The 23488-nt window shown below is 39.4% G+C and overlaps 2 protein-coding genes across 4 annotated transcripts in view; one reads left to right on the plus strand and one right to left on the minus strand.

The window, feature by feature from the left end:
• The window catches only part of GRXCR1 (glutaredoxin and cysteine rich domain containing 1), a 374604-nt gene extending 362263 nt beyond the window's left edge, over window positions 1–12341 (minus strand). The window contains exon 1 of the transcript XR_005202862.1: window positions 12124–12341. The gene's annotated coding sequence lies outside the window, so the exon portion shown is untranslated. The remainder of the gene's footprint in view (window positions 1–12123) is intronic.
• Window positions 12342–12724: 383 nt separating this feature from the next.
• The window catches only part of ATP8A1 (ATPase phospholipid transporting 8A1), a 248531-nt gene continuing 237767 nt past the window's right edge, over window positions 12725–23488 (plus strand). For 2 of the 3 annotated variants that reach the window (XM_017544905.2, XM_017544903.2), the window contains exon 1: window positions 12725–13002. In XM_017544905.2, coding sequence (XP_017400394.1) covers window positions 12954–13002 — 49 coding nt within the window. In that variant the 5' untranslated portion in view covers window positions 12725–12953. The remainder of the gene's footprint in view (window positions 13003–23488) is intronic. The other variant, XM_017544902.2, reaches the window with a different exon arrangement.

Here is a 23488-nt window from a genome sequence, read left to right on the forward strand (position 1 = left end):
GTTAAAAAATATATATATCATTTAATTCATCTCTTTTCATATGTTTAAAATAATGCTATTGAATGTAGGATCCAACACTAGATATTATGATACAGGGGGTTGTTTCCTTTTGAATGTGCATTTACTTTTTGAATAAAATACTCATTAAGTGTTTTTTTGAAAAGATTGTGTGAGAATTGAACCTGATTTTAAATGTACTGGAGATACTTATTATTTAAAAATGTCTCTCCAGTTCTTTCATATAATACAAAACTACATTTTAAAACTCTAATTTCATTTAAACAGGAGCAGAATATTTTCAATTATATTGAAGAAAACATTGTTGTACTTTTTTGTTGAAAATTCACAGTATATGAAGAAGATAATAATATTAAAGACACTACACTGTTGTATTAAGACCTCACTAAGGTGTTTGAAAAGACAGTACTACTACAGGTATGAAAAATGAATCAGAGTTGTGAGGGAAAAGTATTGATTTTATCATTATGAGTAAGAGTAAGTGACTGAATTATTCAGTCACAGCTAATTTAGAACTTTTAATTCTCCATGTTAGACATGTAACATGTGTCTAACATGTAGAATTGGTTTATATTTAAAATTTGAAATTTGTTTCTATCTAAAATTTGGTTGAAATTGGTTTATATTTAAAATTTGATCACTTAATTTTGACATTATTTCTGTGGTACAAGGTTTTGCTGATATCAAATACTCCAAAGCAAATATGTTTCACATTATTTCATGCAAATAATTCTCACAAAATAGTATGCCCCAATAAATATACTTATGAAGGGCATAACTTATCTCTTCGGATGGAACACTACCCATCCTTCTATTCATTTCCAGGTTCCAATCTGAGGGACCCAGTTCATTCATTCATTCCCTCAACAACTATGTATGCATTCTGGACTGTATGACACTGTTCTGAAGGTTGAACAAATTGCAATTAGCAAGACAAATACAGCAAGAACTATTTATCATAAATAGGTAAACAAACAAATAAGAAAACTCCACATAGTGATAAGTACTATGAGAAAAGCAGAATAAGACAATGTGGCAGTGTCTGGCATTGGGGATAGTGGGGCAATATTAGCTGGAGTGGACTGGAATCATCCAAGCCCTGTGAACAAATGAGGGGCTAGAGAAGATGGCAAGGGCAGGATCATAAAGATTTAGTTTTCTTTCCAACTGCCAAAGGAAGTCTTTCTTAAGACTCTTTCCAAAGAGTCATAAGAAATAACATAAACCAATTTGTGTTGTAAAGCAATAATAATAATGGTGGCTCCTGTGAGATGAATGGAAGACAGGCACAGAAGCAGGGAGACCATTTAGGATGCTACAGCAGGCAAGCAATGATGGCGACCTGTACACTGAGTGGTAGAAGTAGAGATAAAGCAATGTGGATAGAATGAAGATACATTCTGGGAACAGAGCCTAAACACCTCACTCATATATTGGAGGGTTGTGTATATAAAGATGGTGACACAAAAAGAGCAACCAAAATGAAGAAGTCTGGGGCAAAGAAAGTCCCTTACAAGTCTAACAGTATAATGACACTTTAACCATACAGTATACATTGAATTAATATACAACACCCATGACTATAGATACCAAAGCCTAATCTTCACCTGGAATAACCAGGTAGCTTTGCAATTAGATAGATTTTTACATCTTGAAAATTTTAAACCAAAAGATGTCATTATGTAAAACTTCAGATTAATTTACCCGTTTCTTTTGCGCTTCTGCAAAAGAATTGGAAGTATAATGGCCAGCACTGCTTAGCATATGTGTTGTATGACTGTGTGGTAATCCACTTTCCATGCCTCAATCTCAATCACAAGCAGGGTTCTCTGCCATGTCTCCAACAACCCCCAGGACATGAGTTTCCAAAGCACTTCTGGCTGCATTGTGAGTTAGCAAATTAGTGAGCAAGCCTCTCTCGCCTAATTGACTATGAGTTTCTCTCAAAGGGGCCCAATTCTTGGGGTCCCAGACAACAACAAACTCAGGCAATAATCAAGTACTGTAATTAATAAGTGCAATTCCTCCCATTATAGGAATATCCTCTGGTATCTTTTTTTGATTTTTTGACATTGATCATTTCGTGGCTGACACCCTTAGAGATCTAATTTTTTTAAATTTTAACAGCTTTATTAAGATATAATTTACATAACATACAATTCACCTCAATATAATTCCTTAGTACATTCACAGAATTGTGCATCTATCATAATTATTTATTACCCTAAAAAGAAACTCTGCATCAGCTGTCATCTCCCAATGCTCTCATCCCACACACCCCCATCCCTCAGCAACCATTAATCTTTTAGTCTATGTAGATCTGCCAATTCTGGACAGGTCATATAAATGGAATCATATAATACATGAGCCTTTGTAACTGGTTCTTTCACTTAGCATAATGTTTTCAAAGTCATCCATGATATAGCATGTGTTATTTTATTACTTTTTATTTCACCATATACCATTGTATGCATATACCACATTTATCTGTCAAACAGTTGATGGATGTTTGAGTTATTTCTTCTTTTTGGCTATTATGAATAATGTACCATTTGTGTATAAATTTCTATGTGGACATCTACTTTTCTNATATATATATATATATATAACAGCAGCTAAAATTTGATTATACATTGCAATAAAATACCTCGGGTACTTCTCACAATAATCCTATGAAATAGGCATTATAACTATCCCCATTTGACAGAGGAAGACTCTGAGGCACACAGAAGTTGGTAACTTGTCCAAAATGAAGCATCTGGTAGATGGTAGAACCTGGTTCTGACAGTTTGACTGCAGAGCCTGCATGTTACCCCACTAAGCTCATCTGAGGTTCAATAGGTTCGATAAAGTCTTCAAATGACATTCCCACGACTAAACCTCTCGAAAGTTCCAGAGCTGAGACCCAAACCCCCATTTTCTGATTTCTTTTCATTAAGTCAGGTACTCTCCCCTCCTCAAATGTTAGAATTTCTGACTTAGTAGGAAATTAACCTGACATCTAAAAAGTTCAAGTATATCTATATCTATAATTATATCTGCAACTAGAGAGGGAAGATTATCTGTTTTATCTGCAGACAGACTATTGTCCTTTATTCTCCATAGTTCCAGAAGTATTACTATAAATGACTTATTTAACATTCAAACTTAACTTTTCAAAATCACCATTTCCTCTGTTAATTGAACAGACCATTATCATCTCCAACCTCGTTTCTCTACCTCTAATCCATGCTTCATATTCTATTATCACCACAAAAACCTTTTCAAAGCACAAAGTTATCATGTGTCCCAGAGCCTACCTACAATGACTACCTTTTGTTTGGGGCATTCATTCTTATCACCTTTGCTGATTTGCATGATTCTTTATCATCTGGCTCCTGTGTACCTATTCAAATTTCTTATTATTAGTATTTCTCAACTTACAGGTCTCCCTTTGCCTTCTGCACTGTCATTTTTCGATCAAGAACAAGCCAGAGGAAGCTAAAAGGGGCCAGGACTAGGTACAGAACTAAACCAATGGGCACAGGAATTGCCCTACTTCTATTAGAGAATATATGGCTGCTGAAGCTGAGGAAGCAAATCAGAATCAGGATACCATGGATTCAGGAACAGGAGAGAAGGGGTTCCAATTTAATAGGCTAAGGTCAATGTTCAAGTGTTCAGACCAAACAAAAAACAGCCAGGAGAATATAGGCGGAGGGGCGGGGGCAGGGGAAAGCTGCCATTTGCAGTCTGGCATAGACAAGCAGATCTATACCAGAGGCGTAAACTCTGCTCCCACACTCGGCACGAATTCACCTGTGCTCATAACTTCAATGCGTCCAGCTTCCACAAACCTCCATTTACTTCCTTTATATCTTTTCCTTGAAGTGTCTGCCCCTGACCCCAGCCTCTGTTCTCTGGGACAAATACCTAAATATAATCCTGAATTAAGTATTGATTCTCTTTCTCCATTTGGTGGATTTTCTCAGAGTTCAAAGTTGGCAAGAAGCCACAGTGATAAATGATCCCTCTTTACAGCAGATGTTGTTTCTGAGATTTTTGGTGTCAGAGGGAAAAAATTGTGATTTTCCAGTAAATCTACTAAACACTATAGTGAATTATGAACCACTGAAAAGGGGCTATATCATCGAAGAGGCTCAAACACAATTGGAATATATTTTATATTTGAAAGCTATAGCTTATTTCAATTAATCAGAAAATGATCTTACTTAAGCCTGGCATTCGTTCTAAATTAAAAGTCATGGAATTACAAAACTGTACTTGATAATCATCTTTATTTCATTTACTATGCTTGATTTTTAATAAAAATTCTGCACTCCCCCCCCCCGATATTTTTTACCTAATTATTGCCACTTTTCCTCCTTGAAATAGCACTTAATATGACATGGTGAGAAAAAAAGCAAGATGTTCTTGGGTGGTTTTTTCCTTTCCTTTTTCTTTTTCAATATTGACTTTCTGGTCAACATCAAGAAAATAAATTATATAATAATATTTTTCCCCACTGGTTATCCTTTTCATATATCAAACATCATACTGTTTTCAAGATAAAAGACATAACATGCAATAAAACAAAATATTTAGTGTGAATTTTTAGATACATTGCAAAATCCCTATAAGCAACTTTAAAGGGTTTCTGATATAGGTGTGGAGGCCTAGAAATATTTGGGGATACAATCAACATAAACAGATACAGATTACCTTGCTCAGAGTGCAATATATGTGGTGATTTTATATTTATTTATTTACATAATTATTTGTTTAGTATTTGTCTTTCTGATGCAGGGTAAGTTCTATAAGAGTCTAGATCCTGTCTGTTTCAGCTGACCACTCAGTTTCCAATATCCTGCTCATTATCTAAAACATGGTGGGTGCTCAATAAATTGTTCTGAATGCTGAAGAAAAAGTTTATCTAGTGATAGATAAGAGCCACTCCATGGGTCAAGAGGAAACTTTTGGAGGTAATGGATATGTTTCTTATCTTAAATGTGGTGATGGCTTCACAGGTATATACATACATCAAAACTTAAATTCTACATGTTAGAATTTAAAACTTAAATTCTATCAATTCTACCTCAATAAAGCTGCTTTTTATAATGTCTAAATGTATGGCAATACTATTTTGATTGCATTATCCACAAGTTCAGGAAATATTTTATAATAACGTTTTGTATAGAAATGAGCATTATTGAAATCCTGTTTGGTAACCTTTGGAAAAGCAGCAGCACTTCTAATTAAGTATTAATTTTTCATATCTTGGCTCTCATATGCAGGAAACTTTTAAAGTTAAAAAATATATATATCATTTAATTCATCTCTTTTCATATGTTTAAAATAATGCTATTGAATGTAGGCTCCAACACTAGATATTATGATACAGGGGGTTGTTTCCTTTTGAATGTGCATTTACTTTTTGAATAAAATACTCATTAAGTGTTTTTTTGAAAAGATTGTGTGAGAATTGAACCTGATTTTAAATGTACTGGAGATACTTATTATTTAAAAATGTCTCTCCAGTTCTTTCATATAATACAAAACTACATTTTAAAACTCTAATTTCATTTAAACAGGAGCAGAATATTTTCAATTATATTGAAGAAAACATTGTTGTACTTTTTTGTTGAAAATTCACAGTATATGAAGAAGATAATAATATTAAAGACACTACACTGTTGTATTAAGACCTCACTAAGGTGTTTGAAAAGACAGTACTACTACAGGTATGAAAAATGAATCAGAGTTGTGAGGGAAAAGTATTGATTTTATCATTATGAGTAAGAGTAAGTGACTGAATTATTCAGTCACAGCTAATTTAGAACTTTTAATTCTCCATGTTAGACATGTAACATGTGTCTAACATGTAGAATTGGTTTATATTTAAAATTTGAAATTTGTTTCTATCTAAAATTTGGTTGAAATTGGTTTATATTTAAAATTTGATCACTTAATTTTGACATTATTTCTGTGGTACAAGGTTTTGCTGATATCAAATACTCCAAAGCAAATATGTTTCACATTATTTCATGCAAATAATTCTCACAAAATAGTATGCCCCAATAAATATACTTATGAAGGGCATAACTTATCTCTTCGGATGGAACACTACCCATCCTTCTATTCATTTCCAGGTTCCAATCTGAGGGACCCAGTTCATTCATTCATTCCCTCAACAACTATGTATGCATTCTGGACTGTATGACACTGTTCTGAAGGTTGAACAAATTGCAATTAGCAAGACAAATACAGCAAGAACTATTTATCATAAATAGGTAAACAAACAAATAAGAAAACTCCACATAGTGATAAGTACTATGAGAAAAGCAGAATAAGACAATGTGGCAGTGTCTGGCATTGGGGATAGTGGGGCAATATTAGCTGGAGTGGACTGGAATCATCCAAGCCCTGTGAACAAATGAGGGGCTTGAGAAGCAGGCAAGGGCAGGATCATAAAGATTTAGTTTTCTTTCCAACTGCCAAAGGAAGTCTTTCTTAAGACTCTTTCCAAAGAGTCATAAGAAATAACATAAACCAATTTGTGTTGTAAAGCAATAATAATAATGGTGGCTCCTGTGAGATGAATGGAAGACAGGCACAGAAGCAGGGAGACCATTTAGGATGCTACAGCAGGCAAGCAATGATGGCGACCTGTACACTGAGTGGTAGAAGTAGAGATAAAGCAATGTGGATAGAATGAAGATACATTCTGGGAACAGAGCCTAAACACCTCGCTCATATATTGGAGGGTTGTGTATATAAAGATGGTGACACAAAAAGAGCAACCAAAATGAAGAAGTCTGGGGCAAAGAAAGTCCCTTACAAGTCTAACAGTATAATGACACTTTAACCATACAGTATACATTGAATTAATATACAACACCCATGACTATAGATACCAAAGCCTAATCTTCACCTGGAATAACCAGGTAGCTTTGCAATTAGATAGATTTTTACATCTTGAAAATTTTAAACCAAAAGATGTCATTATGTAAAACTTCAGATTAATTTACCCGTTTCTTTTGCGCTTCTGCAAAAGAATTGGAAGTATAATGGCCAGCACTGCTTAGCATATGTGTTGTATGACTGTGTGGTAATCCACTTTCCATGCCTCAATCTCAATCACAAGCAGGGTTCTCTGCCATGTCTCCAACAACCCCCAGGACATGAGTTTCCAAAGCACTTCTGGCTGCATTGTGAGTTAGCAAATTAGTGAGCAAGCCTCTCTCGCCTAATTGACTATGAGTTTCTCTCAAAGGGGCCCAATTCTTGGGGTCCCAGACAACAACAAACTCAGGCAATAATCAAGTACTGTAATTAATAAGTGCAATTCCTCCCATTATAGGAATATCCTCTGGTATCTTTTTTTGATTTTTTGACATTGATCATTTCGTGGCTGACACCCTTAGAGATCTAATTTTTTTAAATTTTAACAGCTTTATTAAGATATAATTTACATAACATACAATTCACCTCAATATAATTCCTTAGTACATTCACAGAATTGTGCATCTATCATAATTATTTATTACCCTAAAAAGAAACTCTGCATCAGCTGTCATCTCCCAATGCTCTCATCCCACACACCCCCATCCCTCAGCAACCATTAATCTTTTAGTCTATGTAGATCTGCCAATTCTGGACAGGTCATATAAATGGAATCATATAATACATGAGCCTTTGTAACTGGTTCTTTCACTTAGCATAATGTTTTCAAAGTCATCCATGATATAGCATGTGTTATTTTATTACTTTTTATTTCACCATATACCATTGTATGCATATACCACATTTATCTGTCAAACAGTTGATGGATGTTTGAGTTATTTCTTCTTTTTGGCTATTATGAATAATGTACCATTTGTGTATAAATTTCTATGTGGACATCTACTTTTCTCTCAGGTGTATACCTAGGAGTATAATTGCTAGACCATATGGTAACTCCATGTTTAACATTTAATGAATTACCAGATTATTTTCTAAAGCAGCTTCACCATTTACATGTCCACCAGCAGTATATGAGTGATACAACTTCTCTACATACTCTCCAACACATAATTATTTGTCTTTTTGATAATAGCTATTCTAGTGAGTATGAAGTGGTATCTCATGTTTCGGATTTTCACTTCCCTAATGGGTAATGACATTGAGCATCTTTTTTCGTGTTTATAGGCCATTTGCATATCTGCTTTGGAGAAATAAGCATCCAGATCTTTTACTCATTGCTCATTTTTAAATTGGGTTGTCTTTGTATTATTGAATCCTAATAGTTTTTTGGGTTTTTGTTTTGTTTTTGTTTTTGAGACGAGTTCCTGCTCTGTCTCCCATGCTGGAGTGGAGTGGTGTAACCATGGTTTGGCTTGCTGTACACTTGACCACCCTGGCTTAAGTGATTCTCCCACCTCCGCCTCCAAACAGCTGGGACCATAGGCATGCACCACCACAATTATTTATAGAGACAAGGTCTCAAACATTGCCCAGGCTGGTTTAGAGCTTTTGGGATTAAGTAATCCTCCTGATTTGGCCTCCCAAATTGCTAGGATTACAGGTAAGAGCCATGGTGCTCAGCCTCATAATAGTTGTTTTTACATAATCTAGGTACAAGTCGCTAATCAGCTATATGGTTTACAAAAGTTTTCTCCCATTCTGTGGGTTATTTTACAAATTTTTAATGACGTATTTGGAAGCACAAAAGTTTTTAATTTTTCTTTTTTTTTTTTTTTTTTTTTTTTTTTTAAATTTGCTTTTTTTTTTTTTTTTTTTTTTTTTTTTTTTTTTTTTTGGAGATAGAGTCTCGCTCTGTCACCCAGGCTGAGTGCAGTGGCGTGATCTTGGCTCACTGCAATCTCTGTTTCCTGGGTTTAAGTGATTCTCCTACCTCAGCCTTCCAAGTACTTGGGACTACAGGTGTGTACCACCATGCCTGGCTAATTTTTGTATTTTTAGTAGAGAGAGGGTTTCACCACGTACGCCAGGCTAGTCTCCAACTCCTGACCTCAAGTGATCTGCCCACCTTGGCTTCCCAAAGTGCTAGGATTACAGGCATGAGCCACCACACCTGGCCAAAAGTTTTTAATTTTGATGATGTGCAATTTATCTACTTTTTTCTTTTGTTTGTGCTTTTGACGATATATGTAAGAAACTATTATCTAAGTTCATAAAGATTTACTATTTTTCTCCTAAGAGTTTTATAGTTAATTTAACTTTTACTTTTGGAGCGTTTGATTCATTTTGAGTTAGTTTTTGTGTATGGTACGAAGCAGGGATCCAATTTTTTTCTTTGGCATGCGGATATCCAGTTGTCCCAACATCCTTTGTTGAAAAGACTATTCTTTCTCCTATTTAATTTTCTTGGCATGAAAGCTTGATTTCCAATCTGTTTAGTTCTAGTAGCGACATTCTCTTAGTTCTTGTATTGTATTTCTTCCTTTGTAATTTCAACTATCATTTATCTGACTCTGGGTAACTGACAGTCACCTCTGATTTGATTAAAGTTTAAAACTGAGTCTTCAGGTCAATGATTGATGTTCCCACACTGCTATGACAGAACAGAGTAGATGTGTTTACACATACTTTTATTTTCTCTAATTACTTAATAAAACAGCCATCCTGATTTAAAGAGAAAGCCAAGGGCAAGTTTTCCCATTCAGTACTACATGGCACAATTACTGGGAATGTAATGAACATCTGCCATGCAATGTTCATTGTATTAGAACATAATTTACTTAGTAAAGTTGAGGACAATTTGTGGCAAAATTCAAGGGAATATGTCATAAAAATGCTTAAAGTGGGCATATTGGGACTCCTAACCATTCATTTAGCAGGCTCATTAGGAAACAAAGTATCCTAAGATGACATTTCAGATTCTTCCAAATCTGGCACCTTTAGTCTCCATGCATGGAGTCCCAGTGAAAACCTTTATTGTAGTCACATCAATCTCTTTATTCCTGCCAAATATATATGTTCCTCTACCACTCCAATGACCTTAAACAATCACTGCTAAGAACTTACTATATGCCAAGCATTCCCATCTGGAAAGAGGTCTCATTTTTCTTTCTATAGACTTAATCCCTACTTTAAGATCTAGCTCAACAATGTTGATCACTCCAGCTCCTAGAAACTTAGCTTTCTCTCAATGTCTGTAGTTGCTGCTTGTCTATTTGGCACGACATATTAGCCATCTTGTTGCTACTGCTGGTTAGCTTTCATTAAGTCCCTTTATAACCTAGTTCTCTGGCTCAGCACCTTACACATGTTATATGCAGTCAAAGTATATTTTGTGGAGGATGATAAAACCTGATTCTTGGAGAAGTTGTCCTTAAATAACCCTCTTCCTTCTAAGTCCATCAGCAGTGTAGTCATATGACCTGAAAGTTTTTAAATGATCTTGCTGACATCTGAATTCTACTACAGATTCTGTCACAAGGTCATGTGGTTGGAACCAGAGTTCCCTGCGAGGTGCTGTCACATTGCACTTCTGGTACAATGGAAGGTGAGACCTGAGAGCCTTGAAATCAAGCAGATGCAGAACAGTGCAATCCTCAACTTCGATCAAGTTTCTGAACCAATAAAAACGTGTGATTTCTAGCAATCAGGAATGAGTGGTTTTTCAGAAATAAGGTACTTGGGATATGCTTGCCATTATGGATAAAGTGATAATATCTGGGAAAGGGCACATGGTAATATATTACAGACTATATCATGCAATATTCTTCTCTGTATAAATGATTTGTCATTTCCTGTATGAATGACATACGTTTCCAACTTCGCTGATGAGATAATGGGACACACATGTAAAAAATGGATTGCTCTGTAGAAAACAGGTAACTTCTGGAATCCCTTCAGTTAGTTACTATTTGTAAATAAACAGAATTGAACCTCAACCCCAACTGAGGACTCATTAGGAATTACAAAGGTGACTGCTCATAAACCAACTATTGTCATGCAGCTGCATGCTGGTTTTAAATAAGAACTGGTTATGGCTTTATATAAAATTACACCTAAAATGTTAATCAGAAAATCACTACATTTCCTCCAGCTTCTGTTCACTAACTTTAAACCTGATTATTATTTTTACTATTTTCCTTGCTATATTAGCCCTTTAATTTTGTTTCACACTCATGTTCATTAAGCCAGAGGAAGCCTGCTTCATACAAGGCAACCCTCGGCCTTGGAAGAAATAAAATGGCCAGTGATGGCAGTCCTGAAAAAGTTCTCTGTTCATTTTTTACCTTTAGAAGACTATACTTCTAAATCATGGCCATCACAGAAACAGATATATTCATTTATTGTTGAGTCCTGCTTTACCCTGAAATATTCCATGAACACTGGGAATATATTTCCTTTGTTCTAATTCCAGCCTCTGAATCAGAGCCAACTAGAGTGGGCTCTTCATACATATGCATTGATTGCCTGAGTATTAATGTAGGGCAGGACTCTGATTAGTAGCTGCTACCTGCAGGAAGCAGAAGAAATATCACAAATGGAGATAGGACGCTATTAGCAGATTTTATTACATTTTTTCCTGAGGCTTGGAAATAATCACTTCTCTCTCAGGTCAAATCTCTCCAGCTCTCTCCCTTAAGGATGTGAAAATACCTCAAATAAAAGGCCTCTATGTGAGGATATCTTTTGCTGGGTGCTGGAGGAAGAGCATTAAATGAGGGAAGAAGCAAATTGCTTCTTATTGGTTCTGGTTATTCCTTTCCTGCCAGTTCAGCAGCTCGCCAGAAACCGCACAAAACCTTACATTTTAACTTGAAGGTGAAGTACTTGTTCTGACAACTTGTTAGCATAGATCACGGTAGACAGAATAAAAGGTAATGAAAGTCTAGAGGATATCGGCAAATTAAAATTTAACATTTTTATGGATTTTATACAAAGCCTCTCCTCTTTGCAGATAAAACGACTGTACCCAACTTTATGCAGCTTTAACTAAAAATACACACACAAAAGTCCTTTGTGGACCCCCTGGGCCAATACTTAGTTAAGTGCAATTTCACTGCCTTGTCAGGCTGCAGAGCCTGAACTAGGGAGAAGCGCCGGGCCCACTCGCAGGCGGGCCCCAGACGCACCCAAGCCCCATGGACAGGAGGACCATACCATAGGTACCTGGGGCCTCCCGGCCTCGCAGCCTGTTGCTAGCAGTCGAGGCAGGGGGACATGTGCGGCTCAGGCCACCAGTTGGGCTGGGCATGCAGAGAGACTAGAATTACACCCAGATGGCAAACAGTCGTTCCTTTCCCCTGCTCTGGCTTGGGGACAAATCTTGCAGTCCCAGATCCATTCGCCTTCGACGGCCGACTCAGACCCAACACCACTTTCCGGACGACGGGCGGCTCCACTACTATCAAAAGCCAGGGGTAGCGGGAGGGGATTCGTGAGGATGCAGCAGCCAGAGCATTCTTTCCTCTCTGAGCAAGACTTAGCAGAGTTGTGGTGGCCTGGAGGAGGGACTGGGTCTGCCAACTCCACTGGGCAGAGCGAAAACGCCAGAGGATTCAGTAGGCTGAGAGCTGATCACCCTTTGAGTGGTGGTACGGTCCGAAGCAGGCGGGGCGGAGGAGGCTCCCCCAGACTCTCCCCGCCCCTCCCCCGCCTTCCTCGCTGAGCGGCCGCAGGAGCTGGGAACGCGCGCCTCACAGGCCCCTCCCCCGGCGCCTGCGCCCGAGCTCCGCCCCTCGCCGAGCAGTCCCTTGGGCTGCTGCAGGCAGAGCTCGCCCAGCTCCGGAGACGCCGCGCCTTCGCCGCCACTGCCGCCTTTCTCCTCCTCCTGCCGGCGTGCGGGGGCCGGGCCCGGCGGCAGCTCTGCCCTAGGTGGGCGGTGCGGCCCAGGCTGCAGCCGAGCGCTCCGCGCTGCGCAGCCGGGTCTCCCGCCCGTACCACGCCGTGACAGGTGCAGAGTCAGGGCTGAGGACCCACCTGCGGCCCCAGCCGCCGCGATGCCCACCATGCGAAGGACAGTGTCGGAGATCCGCTCCCGCGCCGAGGGTGAGGGGCCGCCGCGGTTCGGGGCTAGCCTGGGGTCGGGCTGCGAGTGTGCGTGTGAGCGTGTGTGTTTATCCAGGAAAAGACCGCATCCCACCCCTTTCCCACCGGCAGTCCGACTGTCGCGCCCGGCCCCTAGTGGACCCTTCCCCCCGCGTTACCCCCACTGCACTGGCAGACCCTTTTCAGGCTCCAGTACCCTCTAATGGATGCCCTCGGCGGGAGCCCCGAGGCGTGCTTTGCACCGCAGCGTGACCATTGGGTCCCAGTCACTGAGCGCACCCGACCTGCCCACCTCCCTCCCCACCAGCTCGATTTTCACTCAGCTCCCCGCGGTGAGCAGATCCCCAGCCCGCCGCCCCTGCCTCCTGCACCCACCTTTTTGCCACCCCCTATCAGAGCTCCCAGCGAAGCGAGTTTGCTTTTCCCAGGCTGCAGGATCCTTTGATCGGTAGTCCCTTGTCTCTCGGATTGCGGGGAGCCTTCATCGGGGGCGGGTTCCGAGTGGGTCCCCTGCATTACAGCTTCTGCAATTCTGCCTCCTGCAGCGGAGTCTCACAGGCTCGCGTCTGAGGTTTCGTTTTTGTTTCCTTTTGCCCGAAACCCGCACTTCTGCCCATTGATCTGACTTTTTAGCCAGGTGAAAGCTGTTTTCTTTGCTCCACCTGGGGCCAGCTCTTGAATGGCCACACTTGTCAACACTGAGCAACAGATGCCCCGGGGTAGAAGCAAGTAAGCTTTCCGAGGGCCCAGACTCTTCATCGTATTTGAGGAGCCCTCAACATCCTGCCTGCCATGTGGCAGGCACTCGGTAAATATTCTCTGATGTTGCTCACGTCAAAGCCAAGACCGTAAATATCCAGAGATTAGTTTGTTCTCTCCCAGAAACCTGTACTTGAGTCCTGCAGAGGGTGGAATAACATGTTTTTCAGAAATCTTTCTTGCCAGCATCCCTGATTCCCGCTCTCCCTCCCCACTTCCATCTTTTAATGTAAGAGGTGGTAAAGTGGTTTTAGATAAAAAGATATATAAGTTAGGATAATTGGATTTCAGGGATGGAGACAAGCCATTTTATTTTTTTCTCCCTAGGGTCTCCCTGTAAAAATAGGGTCCCTGAGATTGTCTGATTCCAGTATTCAGAAAATATTAAATGAAACTGCTGTGGAGAGAAGGCCACATGAGTCAAAACTGGCCTGTGTACTGCATAGGAATTCAGTACATATAGTCATTTGTAATACACAAAAATATATAGGGCATTACAGTTTGATACACAGTTGAATAGATTATAATATTTTTAAAATGCACCCTGTAAAAATACATTCTTTTCTTACACTTCTGAGTGAAATTAGTCATAGAGGTAATGAAAATATAATGGTAATAGTTGGTGTTGTTCTTTCAAATAATAGCAATTGACAGATCATATATTGTGCAAAATAGGGGCAAGACCAAAAAAAAAAAAAAATCTGAAAGCAGTGCAAAGCCTGTAGCATATAAGGGGATTATATGGCTACAGTATTGTTCTTGATTGGCTTGTGTATTTTTCAAAGTACTTTTGCGAAGATTACGTTACAGAGCCTTACAACACTCCTGGAGGTTGGTGAAGGTGGAGTACCATCTGATAGTTGAGGAAACTGTGGCCCATTATGGTTTAGTAATTTGCCCAAGGTCAAGAAACTAGTTCAGTGACACATTTGGATTAAGAGCTCCGGGAAAACAATGACTGCTGCTTGTTTAATCTTTGTATTCCCTGTGCATCCAGCACAGTGTCGGCGCCATAGTAGTGCCTGGTGAATGACCCTTTCCCCCGATATTGGTTGATTCCAGTTTATTATGTCTTCGGCATTGTGCTTGGGACCACAGTGAAGACAAATAATGACTCTGTGGGGCTGGCATTTTGGCTCATTGCCTGCTCTGCCCACAGCTGTCTTTCCTATGAAATATTTCTTTCCTAAGAAATACAATCCTACCTTTCCTAAGGAATATTCTCCTTTGGGAGAGGCCCTGCTGCCTATAGGGCCTTGTTCTGAACTGCAGCCCTTTTGGCCTCGGCTGATTGGACCATGGTTGGCTCCTGACCCGGAGGCAACCAATTTATATGTGACTCAGACATTTGTAACCTTGTGGTTTGGCTCAGAAAGATTCTTTTTGCTAATCATATCTCTCTTGGAAGCATTAAAAGTAGAGATTTAGAGTCAAAGCAGAAGGGAGTAGAGGTGAACAGGCTGGTCGGGGAGACAATGGATGGTCATAAGAGGTCATGAGAATGCTGCTGATAGAAGAAAGCAGAAACTATGGGTGAGTAGAGAGAGGGCAAAGTGAATGGAATGGATGGACAGACCTTGGAGCCTGCCCTCCCTGAATTCTATAGCCCTAGTTCCCAAGTAGCATTAAAATAAGCTCTTCTTCCCCCACCCTGCCCTTGAAATGACTTGAATGAGTGTCTGTTCCCAGCATCCAGATTGGCCAGATGTATGACTGTCATGCCTGTAAGTTGTTTACAACCAAACTGGGGAGAAAGGACTTAAAGAAGGAATAAATAGTCTAAGAGGGGATGTTATTAATTGAACATTGTGCATGCTGTGGGGACACAGGACCCGTGGAAGATTAGGAATTTAGTACACACTTATTCCTGGACATGAGGCTTGCCCAGTGAACTTGAGGTGTGATTTGAGATGAGCCCTCACACAGTGCTTCTCAAACTCGAAGGTTCATAGCAATCACTTGGGCATCTTGTTAAATGCAGAGTCTGATTCACAAGGTCTGGAGTCGGGCCAGAGTTACTACATTTCTGACAAGCTCACAGGTAATGCTGAAGGATGCAGGCCTGCAGATCATAGTCTATGCAGCAGGATCCTAAAGGATACTGACATTTATTTCTGTAGTTGGGAGAGTGTTGAAGACAGTCATGATGTGAACAAATGGGGAAAGTGAACATGACTTATTTCAGAGTTCTTAAGGAAATTGGCCAGGAGCAGAGGGAAACTTGGAAGGAGTAGGATATAAGTTTGGATAGGTAAATGACTGCCAGATTACAGACCATTTTAAATGCCAAGGTGAGTCATTTGGACACAGGACCAAATAGTTGAACAGGATCTTAGAGTTCATTGAAGCTAATTTCTTATTTAAGCATAACTCCAATATATAATATCTAACAGGGCCAGTTGGGGCCACATTGTTACAAGGGAGGGACATCCTAAAAATAGTAACTTAGTAAGTCTGTGTGTTGACTGGTTTGGAGGAAAAGGTATTGTAGACAGACTGTTGCAAAAGAGTCTTAAAATGACAAAAGTCAGAATTAGTATTGGAGTGGAACAGTAAGAATGAGAAGGGACGAATCAGATTTCTGGCTGAATCATTAACTCATTCAACAGATGTCTACTGAACTTCAACTACTGTTACAGGCACTTGGGATACATAAGTTAAGGAGAGGAAAAACGCTGCCCCGGAGGTGCTTGCTTTTTAGTGAGGAGGGAGACAAACAACACACATATAAAATATGCTAATTATAGCATTTGTTTTGTGGTAAATGCTATGGGGAAAATAAAGGGAAAGCAAAATGTATCAGGTTGGTGGATGAATTGCAACTTAATTGCTAGTCCTCCTTGAAAGTTGACATGAAGGAGATAAGGGAGTTGGCCTGGTGGGGGTCTAGGGGAAGGGTGTTCCAGCCAGAGCAAATGCTCCAAGGCAGGAAAGAGTCTGGAATTAGGAACAGTGAGGGGAAGAGTGGAAAGAAAGGAGATCACAAAGTTTATTGTATTAGTCTGCTCTTAGGCTCCTAATAAAGACATAACCAAGACTGGGTAATTTATAAAGAAAAAGAGGTTTCATACCCTCACAGTTTCACATGGCTGGGGAGGCCTCACAATCATGGCAGAAGGTAAAGGAGGAACAAAGGCACATCTTACATGGTGGCAGGCATGAGAGTGTGTGCAGGGGAACTGCCCTTTATATAACCATCAGATCTCGTGCGACTTATTCACTGTCATGAGAAAGCAGGGGAAAGGCCTACCCCCATGATTCAGTTACCTCCTACTGGGTCCCTGCCACAACACATGGGGATTATGGGAGCTATAATTCAGGATGAGATTTGGGTGGGGACACAGTCAAACTATATCAATCATCTTATCGGACTTTGCTATTTATTGAATATTTAGTAAACATAGGACAGGGAGAGAGAAGAACTTAAAAAAAAAGCTATAATTTAGAATTCTAATATTAATAAGTTAACATGGATCTTATTTGTAATAACATTGGTATTGTTATTGCTAGTAACATTGGTAATATGTTCATAAATTACCAGGGATCTTATTGGGCTGGCTCATGAACATTCTGGTGAGTAAATCTATGGTGGGCTTGCAGATTCACATTCTTAATGAGCCTCCCAAGATATCCTGGTGCTGGTGAAACACATTTTGAGGAAATTTCCATTATAGTTTTGAACCTGATGGGTTGAGAAAATATATTAAACAATAAGGAAATTGAGAAGGAGGATTAATAAAATAAGAGTTGATACTAATTCAAATTTTGAGCTAACGATGGGATATCCAAATGGACATGTTTTTAAGGTAGCTGGAAATTTTGAGGTGAGATGTGGGAAACATCAAACTTGGGAATCTTGAGAGAGAATAGTTGAAACCCTGATAGTAGATAAATTTGCCAGAAAGCAAGAGTAGATAAAGCAGAAGACTAAGTATTTTAGGACTCTTTATTTAGCTGCCCCAGATAAATCAAATGGGTGTCTGAACTTAGTGTTTGTAACTGGAAACAGACTGAAATAATAGGATCTTACCCAAATAGTTTTCTAATTCCTGTAAAACTAGTATGAAGGTAGACAGTCAGAGTTGGCTATGCCTGCTACACAAAGTCATAAGGGACGTTGGCTCCTAGTGCCTTTCTGTTTCACCGTCCTGAGAGTTTGACTTCCATAAAGTGACAGCATGGTTGCTGGAGTGCCAGCCATCATGTACAATAGTTCTAGCCAGGAGAAAATGGAAGGGTGGAAGACAAACAGGTTTTCCTGAAAGCACCACACAAAAACTAATGCTTATTTTGCATTGCTTTCCACTTGCAGGGGAAGCTGGGAAATGGAAATTTCCAGCTGGGCAGATTACCCAGTGTTATGTTACAAAAGGAAAGGGGAGTATGGTTATTGGGCAGTGTATTAGTCCATTTTCACACTGCTGATAAAGACATACCGGAGACTGGGCAATTTACAAAAGAAAGAGGTTTGATGGAGTTATAGATTTACATGACTGGGGAGGCCTCACAATCATGGCACAAGGCAAGGAGGAGCAAGTCACATCTTACATGGATGGCAGCAGGCAAAGAGAGAGCTTGTGTGGAGAAACTCTCATTTTTAAAACCATCAGATTTTGTGAGACTTATTCACTATCACAAGAACAGCATGGGAAAGACCAGCCCCAATGACCCAATTACCTCTCAGTGGGTTCCTCCCACAACACATGGGAATTGTGGGAGTTACAATCCAAGGTGAAATTTCAGTGGGGACACAGCAAACCATATTCTGCCCCTGCTAAATCTCATGTCCTCACATTTCAAAACCAATCATGCCTTCCCAACAGTTTCCTAAAGTCAACTCATTTCAGCATTAACTCAAAAGTCCACCATCCATACTCTCATCTGAAACAAGGCAAGTCCCTTCTGCCTATGAGCCTGTAAAATCAAAAGCAGGTTAGTTACTTCCTAGATACAGCTGGGGTAATGGCATTGGGTAAATACAGCCATTCCAAATGGGAGAAATTGGCCAAAATGAAGGGGTTACAGGCCCCATGCAAGTCTGAAATCCAGCAGGGCAGTCAAATCTTAAAACTCCAAAATGATCTCCTTTGACTCCATATGCATCCAGGTCACACTGATAAAAGAGGTGGGTTCCCAAGGTCTTGGGCAGCTCTGCCCCTGTGGCTTTGCCGGGTAAGTCCCCGTCGTGGCTGCTTCCACAGGCTGGCATTGAGTGTCTGTGGCTTTTCCAGGTGTGCAGCGCAAGCTGTTGATAGATTTACCATTCTGGGATCTAGAGGACAGTGGCCCTTTTCCCACAGTTCCACTAGGCATTGCCCCAGCAGGCACTCTGTGTGGGGGCTCTGACCCCACATTTCCCTTCCACTAGCAGAGGTTCTGTATGAGAGCCCTGCCCCTGCAGCAGACTTCTGCCCAGGCATCCAGGTGTTTCCATACATCTTCTGAAATCTAGGCAGAGGTTCCCAAACCTCAATTCTTCTGTGTACCCGCAGGCTCAACTCCATGTGGAAGCTGCCAAGGCTTGGGGTGCCCACACTTTGAAGCAACAGCCCAAGCTGTACCTTGGCCCCTTTTAGTCACAGCTGGAGCAGTTGGGACAAGGGGCACCAAGTGCCTAGACTGCACACAGCAGAGGGACCCTGGGCCTGGCCCATGAAACCTTGTTTTCCTCCTGAACATCCAGGCCTGTGATGGGAGGGACTGCTGCAAAGGTCTCAGACTGCCTTGGAGACATTTTCCCCATTGTCTTGGTGATTAACAATCAGCTACTCATTACTTATGCAAATTTCTACAGCTGGCTTCAATTTCTCCTCAGAAAATGGAATTTTCTGTTGCATTGTTAGGCTTCACATTTTCCAAATTTTATGCTCTGTTTCCCTTTAAAAACTGAATGTCTTTAACAGCCCTCAAGTCATATTTTGAATGCTTTGGTGCTTAGAAGTTTCTGCCACCAGATACCCTTAATCATCTCTCTCAAGTTCAAAGTTCCGCAAATATCTAGGGCAGGGGCAAAATGCTGCCAGTATCTGCTAAAACATAACAAGAGTCACCTTTGCTCCAGTTCCCAACAAGTTCCTCATCTCCATCTGAGACCACCTTATCCTGGATTTCATTGTCCATAGCATTATTAGCATTTTGGTCAAAGCCATTCAACAAGCCTCTAGGGAGTTCCAAACTTTCTTACATTTTCATGTTTTCTTCTGAGCCATCCAAACTGCTTCAGACTCTTCCTCTTACCCACTTCCAAAGTTGTTTCCACATTTTTGATATCTTTTCAGCAGCACCCCACTCTTCTGGTACCAATGTACTGTATTAGTCTGTTTTTACGCTGCTGCTAGTGATGAACCAGAGACTGGGCAATTTACAAAAGAAAGAGGTTTAATAGACTTACAATTCCACTTGGCTGAGGAGGCCTCACAATCATGGCAGAAGGCAAGGAGGAGCAAGTCACATCTTACATGGGTGGCAGCAGGCAAAAAGAGCTTGTGCAGGGGACTTCCATTTACAAAACTATCAGATCTCATGAGACTTATTCACTACCATGAGAACAGCATGGGAAAGATCCGCTCCCATGATTCCATTTCCTCTACTGGGTTCTTCCCACGACTTGTGAGAATTGTGGGATTTACAATTCAAGATGAGATTTGGGTGGGAAAACAGCCAAACTATATCAGGCAGACAACAGAATCAGTCACAGTGAAGTTTTCAGATTGCTAAAAGCTCTTGCTTGGATAAAATAGAAACTGCTCTGGAGCTCATACTTTACAATACAATAAGCTTTAAATTGTTCAAAACTAAAGAAATGCACAGAAAATCTTCACATACTTATCCAGTGGTTTGCATTTTCTTCTGTTGAATACTATAATGCTAAAATATAATGACATTTATTTGATTATGTAAAATGTGGGCTATGCAATGTGTCCAGAAGTTGTTTTAGGAATTGTTGTTCTAAATGGTAACTCTAAAATGTTTGTAACTATATAGAATACTATGTTTTATTTACATAAAAGGTAACAAAAGGAATAAAAAGTAATTTATGTAAGCTCTCAAAGGAAAAATTTTAGGAGGCTGTTCTAGGTAAAAGATGACTAAGGTTTTTCTTCCTTTAAAACTCTTATTATGCACCTGCTGTGTGCCGGCTTATTGGGTGGTGGGACAAAAGGATGTGGTGGATGAAGGAGGTCCCAAAGGAAACATGGAGATCAGTTCCATTATACCTGAAGTGGCACTGTGTCTGAAGGTGTGAGTGTAGTGATATAGCATGTCCTCAATATTTGAAAATCTCAAAATAAGTGTTGTTTTACTTAGTGTAATTCTGGAGATATAAGTATATTTGATCTAGTTATTTTAGGTTTTCTAATCTTCAGTGCAGAATTCATGGGTTTTGTTTTTTTTTTCTGTCATTTCAAAAACAATTGAAGTGTATACCTATGATACAGCTATGGGAAAGTTTGCATAGGTCAGAGGACGCTTTTGAAGTTAACAAAATGTTTGCTGTGTGGTTCTCTATTCACATGATTTTATTAGAATGTCAGTGACATGAAGGCCACCGCTTTTCCTTTCATTCTTTTCCTCTTAGTGAAAGGAACCCAAATCTTCCAATGATTGTATTCTCTAGATAGTAAGCTTCCTAAGGGCAAGGGTTTTTGTCTGGTTTGTCCACTGATATATTCCTCACCATGAGGACATTGCCTGGCACACAGTAGGAGCTCAGGCATTGGTTAAATGAATGAATCTATGTACTAAAAATGAAAATGCGTTATAATCTAATTTGTAAAATACTCTGAGCTAAATCTAGATGTACTTGGTATCCTCCTACTGAAACCTGAGCACCACAAAACAGCATTTTTGTGACATTTGTTCACTGCTGTACCCTCTACACCTAGAGTTTTGTCGGCTACATAGTAGCCACTGCATATTTGTTGAATGAATGGATAACTCTGAGCTTTTGAGCTTTATTTTTAATGGAAGAGCTTAACTCTTAACTTTCAGTCTTGATTGTAGAAGTACTTCCTGCTCACTGAGAAAAACTCATGCTTCAAAAAGTCTTCCAGGAGAGAGTAAAATTCATCTCAAACTATGCCATCCAAATATATTCACATTGTAAATTTGAATAAAATAAAATTTTATAAGCTTTATATAAATTTATATATTTATAATGTTAGCATTTTAGTATATATTCTTCCCAACTGTTTTCCAGAAAAGATATATTTGTTAGGAAGAATGAGGTAATCTGCATTATTTTTAGTCATTCTATGGATATGTGTGCCAATATAGATTTGTATAAATTTTGTCTACTGTTGCTACTTATATCCATACCGCCTGGAATGGTGCTTGACACTTGGTAGCAGCTCAGTAAATATTTGTTGAATGTACAGATCAATTTCATTAATTTTATGACAGCATTTTTATGTCAGTACAGAATAACTTACTAAAGAAACCTATGGGTGGACCTTTAGGCTATTCCAGTTTTTTTTGTTTTTGTTTTTGTTTTTGTTTTTGTTTTTTTAAGGAAACTCTTGAGTAAGCATCTTTGTATCTTTTTGTACACCTTTCTAATGGTTTTCTTCAAAGTCCCTAGAAATGAGATTTCTGGGTCAAAAGTATATATCTTTTTATTATTTTTGATACATATTTGAAAATTGCTAGAAAGATTATACTGGTTTACACTCCCACTGAAAGTGAACAAGAGTGCCTGTTTATCCCTTTTGCAGCATTGTATAGTGTTTTTTTTTTTTAAATCGTTATGAATATGCAATGTAAAAAGTAAGTCTTTAAGTTTACATTGCTTTATTAGGTTAACATATTTTGGTAAATGTGATTTTTTTTCTGAATTGTTCATGAAGTTTTTTTTTTTTTTTTTTGAGACAGAGTTTCACTCTTGTTACCCAGGCCGGAGTGCAATGGCGCGATCTCGGCTCACCGCGACCTCAGCCTCCTGGGTTCAGGCAATTCTCCTGCCTCAGCCTCCTGAGTAGCTGGGGTTACAGGCACGCGCCACCATGCCCAGCTAATTTTTTTGTATTTTTAGTAGAGACAGGGTTTTACCATGTTGACCAGGATGGTCTTGATCTCTTGACCTTGTGATCCACCCACCTTGGCCTCCCAAAGTGCTGGAATTACAGGCGTGAGCCACTGCACCCAGCTGTTCATGAAGTTTGGTATTGAATTTTGAGAACTTATATATTAAAGATATCAACTTTTTTAAATTTATAGTTTATCTTTGTAGTGTTTTAGCGTGTATATAAGTTAATTTTTATGAAGTATAATCTTTATGTATTTTGAAATTTCTGCTTTAATGTCATATTTTTCATTTCAAGATAATTTTTTAGTTATGTTTTTCTTTTAGTACTTTTGGGTTTCATTTTAAACAGTTATATTTCATTTTAAACTGTGGGATTTACTTTGTGGTGCAATGTGAGGCCTAGATCTAATTTTTTCCTCAAATTATTTACCTGACGTAATAACCATATATTAATAATCCTTTCTTCCCACACTGCCTTGAGGTGCTTTCTTATGTATATATATGAGTTTTGTTTTTTTTCCAGAGTCAGTCTCTTTCCCTCCCGCAACTACGTCTCTTTATGTTGGTCCCTTTTAGCCCTTGGTATCAAATTCCTTTATTGCAACATAATAAAAAATATTCTTTTAGCCGTCTCATTTTCTTTGCTCTTTTCTCAAGGTTTTTCTGTTTTTTTTCATAGGTTTATTTTTCTACTTGGACTTA

Source organism: Cebus imitator, unplaced genomic scaffold (genome assembly GCF_001604975.1).
Source record: "Cebus imitator isolate Cc_AM_T3 unplaced genomic scaffold, Cebus_imitator-1.0 Scaffold173, whole genome shotgun sequence".
NCBI classification, from domain to species: domain Eukaryota; kingdom Metazoa; phylum Chordata; class Mammalia; order Primates; family Cebidae; genus Cebus; species Cebus imitator.